Raw genomic sequence first — 17,546 nt, 5'->3', positions numbered from 1 at the left:
CAGCGTTGCCAGATGCGCTGCTGCTGATATGCTTACCGAATACCAAATAGTTTGCCGGCTTGCATGCGCGTGTGTGCGTATGTGACTGTTTTGCAAGATAAGAAAGCAGTCAGCTAGACAACCAACCATTGACTGCATAGATAAGCTCAGGCATTCTAATTGGGCGCAAGAGTATATGAGGATCGCGATCATGCTTACCCACAGTACTGCCAAACAAGATGGCTGGCGCGTGATTTACGTGCACCCGGCTACAGCTCACGTGCAAAGTAGCAACAACAAACAGCTGTCATTTGTCGTTCGCACATAGTGATAGGTACTTTTGCTACATACATGTGTAGTGTGTGTGTGTGTGTGTGTACATAGCCGCCATTGCTTCTATTCCTCGTACTCGCTTTGCTGTCGCAGCCTCTGTCGCCGCCTCTGCCTCTGCCGCTGTCGCTGCTCCACGCGGTTTCGGCTTTCGGTTTTGACCCATTCGCAAGCTTCGTCGTCGCGTGAGCTTTCGCCAGCAGTTTCGCTTCAATGTTGGCCTTAATTTAGTTTGTTCGCGCATTCAGACCCTTACAGTTCATGTATTGTATTTTGTACATCAACCAACACCAACCAACCTACCAAATAAATAAATACATGCTGACAAAAACCGCCCGAAAAAAGCATCGACAATTAGAACAGCAAGCGAAAAATATTTGAACAAATTTGAACGAGGTACGAATCGAATGCTTGGCATTTCTTTTTGAATATTTCTCAAGTTGTTTTGCATTTCAAAAGTTTTTTTTTTTTATTTTTTGGTATTTTGGTTTTGTTCTTACTTCTTATTTATTATTTGATCAAAATTCAACAAAAAAAAAGTTTCGTTTTATCCAAAAGCGCGTATGTACATATGTATGTGTGTGTGTGCATGTGAAAAAAACAGCATATGTAGATACATTTGGTAAATGTTGTGCACTGTGAGTAAGAGAACAAAATAGCGACAGCAAGAACAACACAAGAAGAGAGTGTGTACATACTTTCATGCAGGTATACAATGTGTACATAAATAAATCATTTAAATAGGGGGAAGCCGCAACGGCGACGGTGACGAGTGTCATCGCTAGTCAGCGACAGCGGCAGCAGCAGCGACGTCAATATGCATATGCATACGTATGTGTGTATAGGTGAACATATGTATGTGCGAACTACATGTGAATGCGTAATAAAAGGATGTGTGTGTGAGAGAGTTATATAACTATCCATGCAATATGACTGACTGAGAACGAGCGAGTGAACAGAAAGAGTAGAAGCGGGAAAGGGAAAGGGAGAGTGGGATTTTAGTTAGCAACAAGAAGTGTTTTTTTTTCTGATGAATCTGCACATTTGCCCAATTGCGCGACGCCAACGCATTTACGCTTACTCTCCACCTCTCTCTCTCTCTCTCGCACTACGCGAATAAACGAATACTTACGTACATACATACGTATGTACGTAATATAAACAGTCAGCAGTCAAGCAACAATAATAATTAAGCGTAATGAAATCTCCGTGTGTGTTGCTTGCAATGGAAACCCGCTAAGTTTGATTTTAATTTGATTGCGGCGGCGGCTGCTGTGACTTCGACTTCGACTGTGACTGCGACGGCGACTGCGACGTTTTGTCTGCTGTGTGTTTAGCATGATGCTAATAAATTAAGAGAAGCAAATCACAATCTTTTAAATGGGTTTCACTTGCACGTTTCTTGTTGTTGCTTTTCGTAATTAACACCAATTAGCATAGAATGTGCAATTGTCGTTGTGGCGCATTTCAATTGAAATGGTCAGTGCAAAAAAAAACAACAAAAACAATTTGTCTACCAAAAAAAAAAAAGAAAAAAAATTCACAGCCGCCCTAATCACAATCGCAATCACAATCAAAGCCACCCCGTTGCTTTGCCGTGATAGCAAAAGCAAAAACAACGAACAAGCAGGGGGCTTGTGCGCGTGACGTCACGCAACGCAACGCAACGAACGGGCAATTGAATGGGAGGAAGAGAGGCAGCAGCAACTGTTATGTAAGCAGCGCAGGATGAATGCCTTTTTCTTCTTCGTCTTTTTCCTTTTCGCCTAGCCGAAGCACAGTGTGCTGCTCGTTTGGCGTTCGTGTTGCGCTCGTTTTGCCTTCGTGAACGGGCGGCTGAGCAACGGGCGCTTTCGGTTGCCATTTCGCCGCCGCCATCGTCTTGCGACAGTTTGATCTGTGCTTTTGCCGTAGTAGAACGTATACGCAGCGCGCATACAAAATCAGAGCAATAAAAGAAGAACAAGAAAAGCAGGCAGGTATACATCAAGCATAAAAAATACTATGTGAACAATTCAAGCGCAGCAGCTTAGCAACTGAAATTGAAATTCGTTTTTAATTTAATTTTATGCACACATTGTTTAGCTCTAAACGTGTGAGTGTTGTGTGTGTGTGAGTGTGGTACGTGTGTGTGTTGTTGAGTGAGCGCAATTAACGTGTGTTTCTGTATGCGAGTGATTTTTTTTTTTTTTTTTTTTTGCCAGCACTATTAACATTACTCTCTTTATTCTATGTCTCTTCCTCTCTCGCTCTCACTCTCGCTGCTATCTGCTGTGCAATTGTTGTATAACAGCTTCTTGTAGGAGGACGGAAGCAAGCAAGCAAAAAAAAAAAAGCTCTAAATTAACCGTAAACACGGCAAACGCATCGACAAAAAAGAAAGAAACGTGAAAAAGCAAGTGTAAAGTCAGCTGTGCGAAATTATTTATTTTTTTTGCATAAGAGAAGATTCGAACGAATTTCCGTAGTGTCAATTGTGAAAAGTGTGCCCAAGTATTAGCAATCAAAGCGTAGTAAAGAAAAAAAGAAATACCTAATAACAAAACCGAGAAAAGAAGCTAACGAAAGTGAGAGCAGTGTAATGGCTCAACTGCGATCCGTGAGCTGTCAACGTTCAATTAAATTGGTCTACTACTCTTGCAACAGTCCGGGCAACAGCAGCGGTCTCTTGGCGGCAGCCTCGCGACCTCTCCATACCGATGCCTTAAGAAACCGCCAACAACACCTCATACAGCAGCAGCAGCAGCAACAACAACAGCAATCTAATCATCATCATCAGCAACGGCTTCTGCAACGCCATCTGCAGCAGCAGCTCTTCTGGCAATCCCCATTGTTGGGGGCACGTTGCCTCAACTCGGCCGAACAGCAGCGGCAACACGCTCAAGCGGCGCTCGCCGAGAGCAAAGATGAGAAGAGCACCGCAGCCGGTTGCAGGCCAAAAGGCGCTGCAAGGGCGCCACCTAACTTTGAAGGAACGCCGCAACGCGATCCCCTCGATGTCAGCTTCAATGATCCCATTGCGGCATTCAAGAGCAAGACAACCTGGGAGCTCGTCCGTGCTTACATGGTCTACATGATCTGCAGCAGCGAGAAGCTCGTGGAGCACAATATGAAGGTGAGTTCGAATACAGTGTGACATGTGTACGTTGCTCGTATAACAGTTGGCAATATTGTTATACTCCTTGCGGTAGTTGTAGTAACTCTCTCCCTTCCTCTCGCGCCTTCCACAAAGCTCAGCTTTGCGCGCAGAGCTGCCAAGTTGGCCAAACTTTTAACTATTGGTCGAATATGTGCTCTATGTATTTTTAGTTTTGATTTCATTTAAAATCTATTTCGTGAATTGATGAATTAAGTCGTTGGCCTTAGTAGCTAGCATTCCCTTCTGTTAGTTATTATATTATTTTATATAATAATAATGAATTGATGACTTGTTAGTTGGCGAGAAAACTGACCACCATATAAAATATGATAACATCTAGAGACTACTTCATAAAATGTCAAATTGTGCAACTTCGCTTTTTATAAACGTAATTTAGTATTCATATTTCTAAATTACTTTACTTCAAACCAAAGGCCCCAGCAGTCAGTACTCTCTCTTCTATTAAATGTAGTATTTAAATAATAGATTGAATATAATAGAAATAAAAAAAACCCAAAGGCAAAGCTACAGCAAATCAGTTTGCAAAAGTGATATCACTTGAATCAACAAACATTAATAATAGCTCTAGTTTTATGTCTAGCTTCTTTAAGGCTGTTTAAAAATATACTCGCTTTTTTGTTTGATAGTTGACAGCACTCTTTGCTTGCCGGCTACTTGACTTGTATTTGCCGTCTCTCTTCCGCCTCAAGCAGCTGCTGTAGTTCCCTCGCCTCGATTACAAAGTAATGCGGTCGCCATTTTATACACGCTAAACTTGGTTAATTAGTAACTTGAAATGTCTTGTACTTTTCTTCGTCTTCTTCTTTCATTACATAGCGATATTTATTTTCGTATTTGTGCTTTTTAATGGCATTCCTAGAAATTTGAATGCATCTCTAATTGTATGCGTGATTTGTTTTTTTTTTATGAAGGGGCGAAGCAAGAGAAAAACGAAATGCTATGAATGACTTGGGCATTACTTTGCGTTTAAAAACATATGCAATATGAGAATATTGTTGTTGTGTGAGTTCAGTTAGTTGAGAAAAACAGAGAGCGAGCCGTGTAAATCATCAAATGCGTTTTGACGACCTTGTGGGAGGCCGATGCTGCTCTGCTGCTGCTGTTGCTTTTGTTACTGCACCAGCCAAGTAGACGCCAGCAGCGATAAACACACACACACACACATGCATACGCTGTTGAGACACACGGACACAGGCGGGCCCCCAAAAGAGAGCCAATCAAAACGGAACAACGATAGTGGACTCTCTCTCCCACCCACACACATGCAAATTGTGCACACATGAGTCACAGTGTGTGTGAGTGTATTACGTATGCGACTTGCAACTGTCTATCGATTATTATGACACCAGAGTCGCAAGTGTTTGATCGATTTAATGGCAAAGCAATGACTACACAAATAAACACACAACGAATTGCAGACAAGTGAAGCATTTGTGTTTGTATTTGTGTTTGTGCGTGTGTTTGTGTATAAACACTCGTGTTGTAATTACTCTCAGCTTCTTTCTGCTTGTCGCATTTCCGCTGTGCTATTTCCGCACTGCCTTCTCTCTTCTTATTTGTATTCTTATTCTTATTCTTGTCATTTACTTACTGTCTGGCTGGTCTCGTGATGCGGGGGCAGAGCTCAACAACTTGGGCAGCAGCATTAGCATTGAACACCTGTGCTCACTTTTTGTTATTTGACATTTTTATGTTGTTTTAGCAGCCGAAATACATTGCCAAATTTTATGTAACCTGTTCTTTTTTATTTCGCTGAAAAGCAATTCGTTTTGTACTTATCGATGTGCGCTGCGCGTTGTTTTCCCCCGTCTCCTGTTTTGTCATTCTGATCGCGTTTCTCTCTCAACCCTCCCCTCTTGGCTGCTCAACCTGCTTAACCGGTTCACTGAGTCGTCAGATCGTCCATCAACACGTGCCTTGTCTCGCCAAAGCTCCTTTAAATGGTCTGTGTTTGTGAAAGCTTTTAACAGCAGCTGTGCTGCACTCCTTCCCCCTCCCCTTCTCATCGTCACATGGCATCACTTGTCTAAGAGACCAGCGAGTGTGACAGAAATGGAGACAGCAACGAATCAATATTATGCGCTTGGCCTTGACACAATACGATCGTCTCTCTCTCGCTATTGTTTTTGGCGCTATTCCAACTGATTTATGTGTATCGAAAAGAGCAAAAACAAACAAGCGACAGCAACAAAAACAACAACAACAACATAGAGACGAGGACAAGACAAGACAACAACAAAACACGATCTACAAATAATTAAAATTTTCGACTTATTCTTCTCGTCTCGACATTTCACATTTGTTATATGATATTTTAAATGATTTGTGTGCCTTTCTTCCCACCACAACCAACCCCCACTCCCACCCCTCTCTCTTTTTTCTCGTTCCCTTGCTGCTGCTATCCTTAAAATTGTTTTTGTTTGATTCTCATTCGAATATCGAAATATACCGTTATCACACAGCTGATGAAGGCGGCAAAAAAAATCCTCGGTACAAAATTATTTTCAGTATTGATGAAGGCCACATTCTATGGCCATTTTGTTGCTGGCGAGGATGAGGAGAAGATCAAGCCAACGCTGAAAAGGTAAATTGTTAAACTGAACATTTGATTGAACTAACGCCATCTCTTTCTCTCTTCTTTTCTTTTCTTCCATACACACACACACACACACACACACTTACTTCCTTACTGCTTTGCTGTACAAAAAACAAAAACAAAACCAATACCGAAACCGATAAATGCCAACGATGACCGATGACCGATAACCGATAATTGATAAACGATTAGCTTTTAAAAGTTGCTCGCACCGTATTGGGCAGCAAACTGTTCGTCCTGCTGATGAAGTCCAGCTTCTATGGACACTTTGTGGCCGGCGAGAATCGCCACACGATTGTTCCCACGCTTGAGAGGTGCCCAGAAAAAAGAAAAACGAAATAAATCAAATCCTTTTAACTCACTCACTCTCTTTGACTAACTTTTGATAATAATTCCATGTGGCATGTGGCATGATTTCTTTTTTTTTTTTATTGTCGTCCGCCTTCCTCAGTCCCGCATAACCACAAAAAAACAGATTAAAACTATTATCATGAAACAAAAATAATGATTTACAAAAACAAAAATTACACGCTTACAGCAAAATCAATTACACTAAAATGATATCATGCATGATTTAGAAAGATTATGATTAATTTTAAGTAATTTAATAAATGATTGATGAGGAGTTATATTTTTGAGCAAAGCAAATACAAAATTATAAATCATGATTTTAATTATTACTTGCTTGTAAAATTAATCAAATTACGTAAAACAAATCATTATCGTTGAGAAAAAAGATTAACAACTCAAATATAATCATTATTATTTTGTTTTTATAATGTTTACGGCCCCCACACTGTTAAACTGTTAAACAAAACAAATAACCGACACCTCAGAACAGCAATAACACTTTTACACTGTCCAACAAACTTACTCGATAACACAACACTTACACACTTTTCCCACTGTGCAACAATATGCTCGATTCCTAACCGTTCCTCCCCCATAATTTTATATTTTTTGCTCGCATCCAGTTTTCTGTTTTATTTCGTTCCGTTTCATTTCGCTGTGATCATCACTGATCTTTTTCTATCTCTCGCTTTCCGTCGCAGACTTCGCTCGTTTGGCGTTAAGCCCATCCTTGATTATTCCGTCGAAGAGGACATCACCCAGGAGGAGGCCGAGAAGCGTGAAGTTGAGTACGTCATTCACAAATCGATCGATTAATCGATCGATATCAATTATCGTTCCATGCCATTTCATTCCATTTGGCTTGCAGATCTTCCGTTTCGAGCGCTGGCGATGATGGCAATAAAGACGCTGGCGCCTTGCCTCAGTATCATGTCGACAAATCGTTTGCGGATCGTCGTTACAAGGTGAGCAGTGCTCGTACCTATTTCTATCTTAATGAGGCAACCTGTGAGCGCAACATGGAGATATTCATCAAGTGTCTGGAAGCTGTTTCGGGTATGTTTTGGGTCTGCGTGCCCACTTCACCATTTGCTACTCTCTTTCCCCCTTCCTAATTTTATTCTTATTGTTAACCAACAAATATAAAATGCATGCGCTGTGCATAATCACCCTGTGTACTCCCAATAACCCAATGCATCCTGTGTTTTTCGATAGTTGCACCAATTGTTACTGTTCGAAGTTTTTTATGCTTCCACTTTACTTTGTATCGATCAGGAAATGACCTTTAACATACACTTTTTAAGGGCAGCGGAATTCGTTGCGATCAATCGAATACGGAATCGAACTGAAAAATGTCATTGTCATTGTCAAAGTGAAAGTTAAAATGGGAACAGACTTCAATTAATTGATTCAGAGCATCGAGCGACATTGACCAAACGAATTGCATGCAAGATATTGAGTAGCACTTTTATATTTTTGAAAACTTGATTACTGTGTCTATCGATAAGTCTTAAACTTGGAATTATTGCAAAGGTCGGCGTTGAAACATGTTTTTCTAGTTTATGTTGCACACCTATTAAAAGCTTTGGCACATTGAATGCATATCTTAAACTTAATTGCCTGTCAATCGATACTTATCGATAGGCAGTGTTATCGATTGAGGGAAAGAAATGCACGAATTTGCTTGCCGGATGTGATAAATAAGCTCTACCTTGGTTTATTTGATATGTTTGTCGGGCGATATATATTGTTATCGGTTTGATCGATTTGTCAACCGATACTTATCGATAGATAGTGTTATCGATTGGGGGATAGAAATGCACGAACGTGATTGCAGGATTTGTTAAGTAAGTTCTTGGTTTATTTGAAATGTTTACCAGGCGATATATATTGTTATCGGTTTGATCGATTTTCATTGCAATTCAATTATCGAGGGAAGTGGTGAATCGTTTTCTTCTGGCATGAGATCTGTAGATGCTTTTCGATATGTAGTACAATATTTGCTATACTCTTCCGTATACTTGTGATAAAAAAGCTGATTGATTCGATTATAATTTTAATTAATTTTCTCTCGAATGAATTTCTTTTCCACATTCATTTTGAATACCGTTTCGTAACGCTCCACAATGCAAATCGACGATGGTGCTATCCACTTACCCCCCTTTCTATCAAATGAAACAAAACGAAAATTAACCGATAAACGATAACCGATTAACAATAACCTTTTAATGCAACTAACAAATCAAAAACTAAAACTTGAACAAACTCGAATAACAAAATGTGCGCATTTGAAACTCGAATCGATAATTATCGAAAAATCGATAATGGGTAACTGTGAATGTTGTGTTGATGGTTCTGGGTGATGTTGATGTTGATGTTCATGTTGATGCTTTGGTGTATGTGATTAACGCGTGTTGTGTTGTGTCGTCAGCCGATGATGCCAAGGAGCCGCGTGCTCAGGCCACTGGTAAGCTGTCATTAAAAAAAAACACCAAAATAAAAACGTTTCAAATCGAACCAAAAACAAATCGAAAGCTCAATCCAAATGTGTAATCGAGTAATCGATTTGTGGGGCGAGATTTGTATCTGATTTGATTTTGGTTCTAATCTTGATTTCATTTGTCTCGCCCGTGTGTGTTTCTTTCTTTATTTGTTTAGTCTTTTGCGTTGTTTTGTATTTGTATTTTTAGTTTACGTCTACCGTTATGTGTTTGTGTGTGCGTGTGTAAATGTTTTTATGTGTGTGTGTTTGTGTGTGTGCCGATTGCATGCCTATCGAGTATCAAGCTACAATGTCGCCTTGCCTTGCCTTGCTTTGCTTTTGTCGTCTAGTTTTCGCTTTGCGTTGCTTTGCCTTCTTCCTCAGCTTTCCCTCTCTCTCTCTCTCTCTCTCTCTTGGGCTTCTTCCGCACTTCGTATCGTGCATTCAATCACTCACTTACCTTTCAACTGCTTCTCATTTCCGAACCCAACGATAACGATTACGATAAACAGGCGCCACCTTTGGCACTGGCATCACCGCCATCAAACTGACCGCTTTGGGCCGTCCACAGTTGCTGGTAAGCTTCTCTCTCTCTCTCTTCCCCTTTTTATCGCATCTCCCACTGACTCTCTTTGGTATTTTTCCGACAGTTGCAACTATCCGAGGTCATTATGCGCACACGTAAATACATGGAGGCACTTGTCGGCGGTCAGGGCAATGTGTTGACCCATCACAAGACGATCAAGGATCTCGAGCAGTATTACGCTGGCGTCCACGACAACAAGGATGTCCAACAGTTCTTGCAGAATGTCACATCCGACAAAGAGGGGTAAGTCTTAGAGTTGGAGAACTATCGATGGCACAATCAATAGTAGCACACACTTTCGATAGTGGTGCAACCAAATGCCCAGACTGCGGCAAAGAATACAAGCCAATATGTCAAAATTTGATTGTAGTAGAGAGGGAGAACAATCGATGGCTAACTATCGATAGTTCTCCACCTCTAGTAAGTTTACATTGGTTTACATTATTAAGTTGGCTGCGCCACACCAAAGTGCAATCATTATTAAGTTCACTGTACTACAAAGAGTTGTTAAGTTGGCTGCACAACACAGAGTCGTTAAACTAGATGTGCTATACGGAGTTGTTAAGTTGGCTGCGCTAGACAGACAAGTGCTTTTAAGTTGGCTGTTCTACAGCGAAGTTAGATCATTATTAAGTTGGCTGCACTACACAGAGTAGTTAAGTTGGCTGCGCCAAAACAAAGTGGCAACATTATTAAGTTGGCTAAGTTGTTAATCTGTCTCTTGTGTATTGCAGCATATTGCATCTGTTTCCATGGTCTGGCATTGTGGACGAGGACTCGCAGTTGAGCGAAACATTTCGGGTGCCCGATCCGACAACAGGTCAGATGCGTCGACTGATCTCACAGATATCACCCAAAGAGGAGGAGATGTTTAGAAATATGATACGTCGTCTAAACACAATTGTAAAGGTAAACAAAGCTTCACTTCACTGCATTCAATGTATGCATTACACTTAATAATGTCTCTCTCTCTATTTAGACTGCCGCTGAGTTGGATGTGCGCATCATGATCGATGCGGAGCAGACCTATTTCCAGCCAGCGATCTCGCGCATTACGCTGGAGATGATGCGCAAGTACAATAAGAACAAGGCCATAGTATTCAACACCTATCAATGCTATTTGCGCGAAGCTTTCCGTGAGGTAAGCGGATTAAATTCACATTGTCTTACGGCATGGCATTACATTCTCAAACTTCTCAAAGGTGAGCAACGATCTGGAGCAGGCGAAGCGTCAGAACTTTTACTTTGGCGCCAAGCTGGTGCGTGGAGCGTACATGGAACAGGAACGTGCACGTGCCCAGGCTTTGGGCTATGCTGATCCCGTGAATCCCAGCTACGAGGCGACCACAGATATGTATCACAAGACGCTCGCCGAGTGTCTGCGTCGCATCAAGGCAAGTCCGCAATCATTAATCACAGTTTAAAACATGCTAAAATTAATTAATGTTTGTTTTGCTCAGGTCATGAAGGATTCGGGCGATGATGCCGGCAAAATTGGCATCATGGTTGCCTCGCACAACGAAGACACTGTGCGCTTTGCCATTGAGAACATGAAATCGATTGGCGTCTCGCCCGAGGACAAAGTGATTTGCTTTGGCCAATTGCTCGGCATGTGTGACTACATCACGTTCCCACTGGGTAAGCGGACGAAGAAGAAGTGAAGTAAAGAATTGCGATTACTAATATAACACAAATTGGCATACAGGTCAGGCTGGCTACTCGGCTTACAAGTACATACCGTACGGACCCGTCGAGGAGGTGCTGCCGTATTTGTCGCGTCGTGCGCAGGAGAACAAGGGTGTGCTTAAGAAGATCAAGAAGGAGAAACGGCTGCTGGCCAGCGAGATTCGTCGACGTATCTTCCGCGGCCAGATCTTCTACACTCCCAAGGGCAACTATGTGCCCATCTAAACGATCTTAGCTAATATCGATCGTCGACTCTCGATCCACACACATCATCCAACAATCGACACCCGACAGCGAAACTAAAGACACGAACGAAAAAAGCAAGTGACAGAAGACAGATGATGATGGTGATGTTGATGTTTGGAGGAGTTACATTTAATTAACTGTTTTGTTCCGTTCTAAGTGTGTTTTAATGTTAGACGTGCGGCTATTATATATATTCATACATATATATATGTTAACATATATAGAAGAAGAACCTTGACGCATTTGGTAAAGTGAAATGAGATGAGATGAGATAAGATGAGTTGAACTGAGATGAATAACAAAACAGAAAACAGAATCATATGCGACATATTTTAATTCCTTTTCGAAGTAATGTAGTAATAATATTCAAATCAAGTTCGACTTCTCTGTGTATGTTTAAAACGTAAAAGTAAAAACAGCAAAGCCGCAAATAAAGCCCAAAACCAAATGATTATTATTAAACTTACAGCAGGAAAAGAGAACAAATTAGTTAATTATAATAATAATTGAATGATTTATAATAATGATAGCGATGCGGAAACACGAAACACACACATACACATGACATTTTTAGCAACTTAATCGTAAGGATAAAGTATAATAATAATATTATATACAATATACGAGAGCAAGCTGTTTATACTATATACGATATTACTATATATATATATACATAAATATATAGAGAGAAAGATATACATATATATGTATAGTCAATAGAGTCTGTGGCTGCATTTTAGTCCATTGAAATTGTTCTGCTTCTCGTTTCAACTTTGTTTGTTGTGTGTGTTTTTTGTAGAAACAAAAAAAGTAAAAAAAAACAACAAGTCATACTCGTATTCGTATTTGTATTTGTATTCATATTCGATATTCGTATTCGTATTCGTATGCGCTTAGCCTGCTTTCTCCTCCTCATTCTGTGTGATCTATTACTATTATTTGATATATGTTCCCTTAAGCATTAAGCAGTCTCTCAATTGCAGTTCTGTTCCTTCTTAAAAAATACTATATATATAGTATATAAAATATATATGCCACCCAGGGATACACCTAAAAAAGAAAACCTAATGATTTATTATGTTTATGATTACGATTATTATTATTATGATTATGCTTATTTTTATTGTATTTTTAATTTAGAGATTGTAAACGAATTGATAAATAATCACATTGTACTTGTTACTCTCGCTTTCGCTCTTCACACACCTTCAATCCTTCCTCTCTCTCTCTTCGTTTCCGTTGTGTTCAGTTTTTATCGTATATATCGATAAGGAAAAAAAAAATAAAGAAACTTTGCATCGCTGCAATTAAATCGAACTTTTTCGTGTCCCTCCCAAGCAAGAAAAATACAAATTTACAGTTGAATTTGTGCTATATTTGTGTAATTGAATAATACAACACTAAAAACAAAAACAAAACAACAACTATACATTGCATATGTCATAAACGTAACGATAATAAATCAATGCGAATCAATTGTATGAATGTTAACTATTTCAATGACAATAATAAAATGTTTAAAAAAAAATAGAAAAACTCAATTGCAATTTTCTTCACTGCGGAATACAGCTGGCACGAGTTGGAAAGAGAGGCACACACGAAATAAAAAGTGAGGAGAGAGAGAAAGAGAGGGAAGGTGAGTGAGATAAATATATTTATAGTCGAATTGCTGTTTTTATACCCTCTCTTACACATAGTGTAGAAGGGTATTAAACTTTATCGCTATATAAATACCCCAAGTATAACATTTGGTATATTTTTTAGTATTTTGCGGTATATTAATTTGGTATATTTTAAAATTAGTATTGCACTGTTTACTGTTTATTTAGAATGAGTCGAGCATACTCGCCTACTTACTACAGGTCTTAGAAGCTTTGACTAACTAGTATTTATATTTGCACACTATGGAATATTTTGAATGTGGTACTATGTATATCAATATACCAAATATATGCTTTGGCATATTTTTAGTATTTTTGATTTATATTTTGGTACTCCATAATATATTTTGAATGTGGTAGAATATCAATTTGGTATATTTTTAGTATTTTTCAGGTATATTTGGGTACTCTATGGTATAATTTGAATCTAGTTTTATGTCAATATACCAAATATAAATGTTGGTATATTTTCAGTATTTTATGCGGTATATTAATTTGGTTTATATTTTTAAATTAATATCGCATTATTTTACTTTTATTCACAATGGGTATCTCACAGACAAGCACACTCGACTGTAGCTTTTTTAATTGTTTTAAATGTCAGACATGCAAAAACAGAGAGAGAGAGAGAGAGAGATAGAATGCATCGCATCGAGTTGTCAACGTTACGTTTTATTTGAAAAGTAGTAAACAACGCCGCTGAATAGGAGTCGACAGCTCTCACAGCTCACTTACAGACTACGCATAATAATCTTAACTAGGATCAACATCAAGGCAGATAAAGAGCTTTTCCATGTTGCATGTTCACTTGCTCACTTGGTCTTCTTCTTGCGCTGTGTGAAATTGCGTCGCTTGCCGTAGTCGACTTCGCTGACCATCAAGGGATCGTTGCTCTGGCGTTGAAACGCCGCCTTACCGGCAGACATGCGAGGTTGTTTGGCAGACGAACCGGCTCCAGTTGGTCGTGGATTGACCGCCACACGCTTCAGGGCCTTGGGGAGGATGTAATCGGGCACATGGCTGAGATGCGACTGCTGTTTGATGGTGCGCGTCGGTTTGTCGTGTCGCAGCGCCTGCAGATCACGTTTATTCTCCTCGAAGAAGCCCTTGAGCTTCTCGCTGTTCAAGATCTCCGTTTTGATCTCCTTCAGCCGAGTGTCGTGGACAGCGACGCGAGTGGCAGCACGCCAACAATCCTGGGCACGATACCTGAAAGCCTCCACCTCCTCCAGCTTGAACTGATAAAGTCTGCAAATGGGAAGATGTTATTGAAATAAGTGAGAGAGAGAGCGATTCAATGGCTCATTACTTGATCATGTCGTTGCTGTCCGCCTTCTTGGGTCTCTCCACATAGTTGCGACGCAATTGCTCTACCAGCTTGGTGTCCGCCTTCGACAACGTCGTCTCCTCCGCATTGGGATTGGCAATCGGTTTACTTTTGGCCGGCGCATCATCCCACTTGGGCAACGTTTCGCGGGCGAAGCAACGGCGCAGCTTCTGTTCGACAGCCTCATTGAGGGGCAGCTCCTTGACGCTCACAAAGGACAGCACGGAGCCCTTGTTGTTGCCACGTGCTGTGCGTCCGGCACGATGAATGTACGAGGTAACGTCGCAGGGAAAATCAAAGTTGATCACATTGTTGACACCCTGGAAATCGATGCCACGCGATGCGCTCGACTCGATGTCGCCCTTCTTCGACTTGGACTTTGCGTTCGCCTTGCGCTTATTGCTGCCGCCTGGCTTCTCCAACATGTGCTCGTCGGAGGCAATGATGATGTCGTAGCTGCCGCGATTAAATTGACTGATCGTGTGAATGCGAATGTTTGCCGGCAGCTCCGAGTTCAAAACGCAGACGCGTATGCCAAACTGTTCCAGAAACAGGCGAACCCTAAACGAACCAACAAAAAAAGAAGCAGTGTTAATAGACAGTTAATTGCATGGATTGGAGATACACCAGCAGATAAAGATCAGCGAGAAGATTAGATTAGGTCACGCATGCGCCAAACTGTTGCCAGGCTGCGCACTCCCATTTTGAAGAGAATTGTTGTCATCATTTGCTATTGCCATCTATCTATAATAAATTTCACACTTACTTGTAGCAGCGATCCACGTTGTTCACAAAGATGATGCTTTTGCCTTGGATGAGTGTGAGCTTTAGCAGTGCCACCAAAATCGCTGGCTTGTCGTTCTCCTCGGCGAGAATGCGCTGATGCGTGAGCTGCTCGAGCGACACCAAGTCGGGCTCCTCCAGCTTCAGGGTGATGGCATCGTGCAGACACAAACCCTTCATGCGCACCACATCATCCGAAATGGTCGCCGAGACAAGCACCGCCTGATAGATGGCCGGCAGATGTTTAATGAGACGCTTAAAGTCTTGCTCGTAGCCAAAGGCAAAGATCAGATCCGCCTCGTCAACCACCAGCGTCTCAATGTGCCTCAAGTCCACCACATTCTTGCCCGCCTCTGCATGTGCTAATATTTTCGCTGGCGTCGAGATGACAATATCGGGACGTTCAGCGAGCGCGTGCCGTTGGGTGGCCACATCATTAGTGCTGCCCGCAATGTCTGCCACACGCACCACCTTGCCACACGACTCGGCCAGCTGTTCGATCACCTGACGCGACTGTCGGCACAACTCTTTGGTGGGCGCCAGAACCAAAGCACTAACGCACTGCTCACTCGCATTCAACTTCGAGTTGAGGATCTTCTGTATTAGCGGCAGAGCATATGCCGCCGTCTTGCCCGAACCTGTGCGTGCCCTGACCACCACATCCTTGCCCTCCAGCAGCAGCGGAATCGCCGTCGACTGTATAAGCGTGGGCTGCGACCAGCCAAGTGCAGCTATTGCCTGTCCAATTAATTGATCATTTTATATTGTATTTACGTGTTTAATTATTATACATAAATAATATAAGAATGGCCATCGACTCGAATCATTTTCTAACTAGCAAAAGTCACTTCACTCCTTCACTCACCTTGAGAATGCGCTGGTCCAGCTCCAGTTCGTGGAACTGCAGCGTTTTCTGTTGTGTGCTGCTCATGGCGGCGAAACGCAATTAGAATTACAAAAAAAAGCGTGTGTACAAAATAAAAATACGTGCGAGCGCAGCACGCGCAATTGAAGGAAGAAGAAGCAGCAGCAACAGCAGAAGATGGCCACATCAGTGTGGCCATAATACAATAATAATACTGCAAATGATTTATCGATACTCTTTATCGATCTGGCCGTTTTGCAACACTGTCTCCCCACGTGCAGACGTCGCAGCTGCTTGTACTTTTGTTTTTCTTCGAAAGTGCGCTGCATTTGTTGTTTATAATGCCCGAATTCAACGACAGCAAAGATGTGAGTATTTTATACACAAATTTGAGCAACAAGCTAAAACTCCCACCTGGTTTGCAGTTTAACGTTTCACTAGTGAAAGGCGAAACGACGAAGGGCAGCAACGATGCAAAGAGCGCGCACAAATTGAACAAGGCGTGTAAAAAGAAATACCTGGAAGAGATCGAGCACACGGAAGTGCATAGCAGCGAATTCGACAACGAATGCGCCGCCGAACTCGGAGAGTTCGATCTGGCCATACATGATGCTTGGGTGCTGCAATGCCCCAAGGGAATGGACATCGCCTCGTTGGCCGGCAAACGCATTAAGATGCCCGGACGTCGATTCGTTGGCGATCTGCAGGTTCGCGCCACTCCATATGCGGAACCGTTGCAGCAGTCAGTTGGTTTCGTGAATGCCAGGGGCAAGTACTCATTGCGTCGTGTACCTTTGGCCGGTCACATGATTGTGAGCAAGCGTCTGAATCAGGAGAAACCCGATGCAGATGCTGATGGTGACGATGAAAGCAGCGCATTCCCCAAGCCTAGCAGGCCACAAAAGTTCAAGCTGCCGGTGCGTCATCCGTTCTTTGGCCGCGACTATCAGGAACGCATCGAAGTGAACAAGAAAACATCGAAGCAACTGCGCCATGCCGAGAAAAAGAGCTCCGAGGCAACGGTGCGACTTCGAAATACTTCGAATTTCTATAAGGTACGCAGCAAGTTGCTGGCCACCACACAGACACTGGAGGAGAAGGAGCACGATGTGCGACAGTCTGTGCTCACTGGTGTCTTGCCCAAGTTTATGGCCGAAACTGTTCCGCCGAGCTATGTGGATCTGACAACCGGTGACGATGACGAGCCCGAGGGGCCCAAAAAGAAGCGCAAAAGCAAAGCCAATGGTGTGGTCGATAATGATGTTCAAGCTGCCGAATCGTCCTCTAAGAAGAAGAAGCGCCAGGCGGAGTCCAATGAGGAGGAGACAGTGGTGAAGCCTAAAAAAGCCAAGAAGCTGAAATCATCATGATTGACACCTTAGACTATTTAAACTATTTTAGAGTTTTTGTTCTAGATGTATATAAACACAGAATATACAATTACGTATGGATTATTTTAATCAGTTGTGTAATAAGTTAATTAAAATGTATGAA

At 41.7% G+C, this 17,546-nt stretch overlaps 3 protein-coding genes across 7 annotated transcripts; 2 read left to right on the top strand and 1 right to left on the bottom strand.

The window, feature by feature from the left end:
* The first annotated feature begins 574 nt into the window (after window positions 1-574).
* LOC117574872 (proline dehydrogenase 1, mitochondrial) lies at window positions 575-12,733 on the top strand. Of its 5 annotated transcripts, none has more exons than XM_052008549.1 (13): window positions 575-705; window positions 2,603-3,424; window positions 5,932-6,053; window positions 7,118-7,204; window positions 7,285-7,472; window positions 8,848-8,883; window positions 9,411-9,475; window positions 9,549-9,727; window positions 10,219-10,393; window positions 10,464-10,625; window positions 10,687-10,878; window positions 10,945-11,122; window positions 11,190-12,733. In XM_052008549.1, the coding sequence occupies exons 2-13, from the start codon at window positions 2,891-2,893 to the stop codon at window positions 11,393-11,395; spliced, it is 2,124 nt and encodes a 707-aa protein (XP_051864509.1). In that variant the 5' UTR covers window positions 575-705; window positions 2,603-2,890; the 3' UTR covers window positions 11,396-12,733. The 5 variants fall into 5 exon arrangements, with proteins under 5 accessions (XP_051864509.1, XP_051864511.1, XP_034114804.1 ...); XM_034258913.2 differs by lacking the exon at window positions 5,932-6,053 and adding an exon at window positions 6,258-6,379 and having other exon boundaries at window positions 577-705; XM_034258905.2 differs by lacking the exons at window positions 575-705; window positions 5,932-6,053 and adding exons at window positions 2,181-2,288; window positions 6,258-6,379.
* Window positions 12,734-13,728: 995 nt separating this feature from the next.
* On the bottom strand, window positions 13,729-16,219 carry LOC117574947 (probable ATP-dependent RNA helicase DDX56). The gene is made up of 4 exons (XM_034259004.2): window positions 16,053-16,219; window positions 15,171-15,925; window positions 14,387-14,965; window positions 13,729-14,325 (listed from the first exon to the last, which is right to left on the bottom strand). Exons 1-4 carry the CDS (start codon window positions 16,116-16,118, stop codon window positions 13,890-13,892), a joined length of 1,836 nt encoding a protein of 611 aa, XP_034114895.1. The 5' UTR covers window positions 16,119-16,219; the 3' UTR covers window positions 13,729-13,889.
* Window positions 16,220-16,304: 85 nt separating this feature from the next.
* On the top strand, window positions 16,305-17,516 carry LOC117574982 (uncharacterized). The gene is made up of 2 exons (XM_034259052.2): window positions 16,305-16,420; window positions 16,478-17,516. Exons 1-2 carry the CDS (start codon window positions 16,394-16,396, stop codon window positions 17,420-17,422), a joined length of 972 nt encoding a protein of 323 aa, XP_034114943.1. The 5' UTR covers window positions 16,305-16,393; the 3' UTR covers window positions 17,423-17,516.
* Window positions 17,517-17,546: the final 30 nt, after the last annotated feature.

The sequence above is a fragment of the Drosophila albomicans genome, chromosome X (genome assembly GCF_009650485.2).
Source record: "Drosophila albomicans strain 15112-1751.03 chromosome X, ASM965048v2, whole genome shotgun sequence".
NCBI lineage: Eukaryota > Metazoa > Arthropoda > Insecta > Diptera > Drosophilidae > Drosophila > Drosophila albomicans.
The sequence above is the reverse complement of the archived record's forward strand: the minus strand, read 5'-3'. Positions and strand labels throughout refer to the sequence as shown.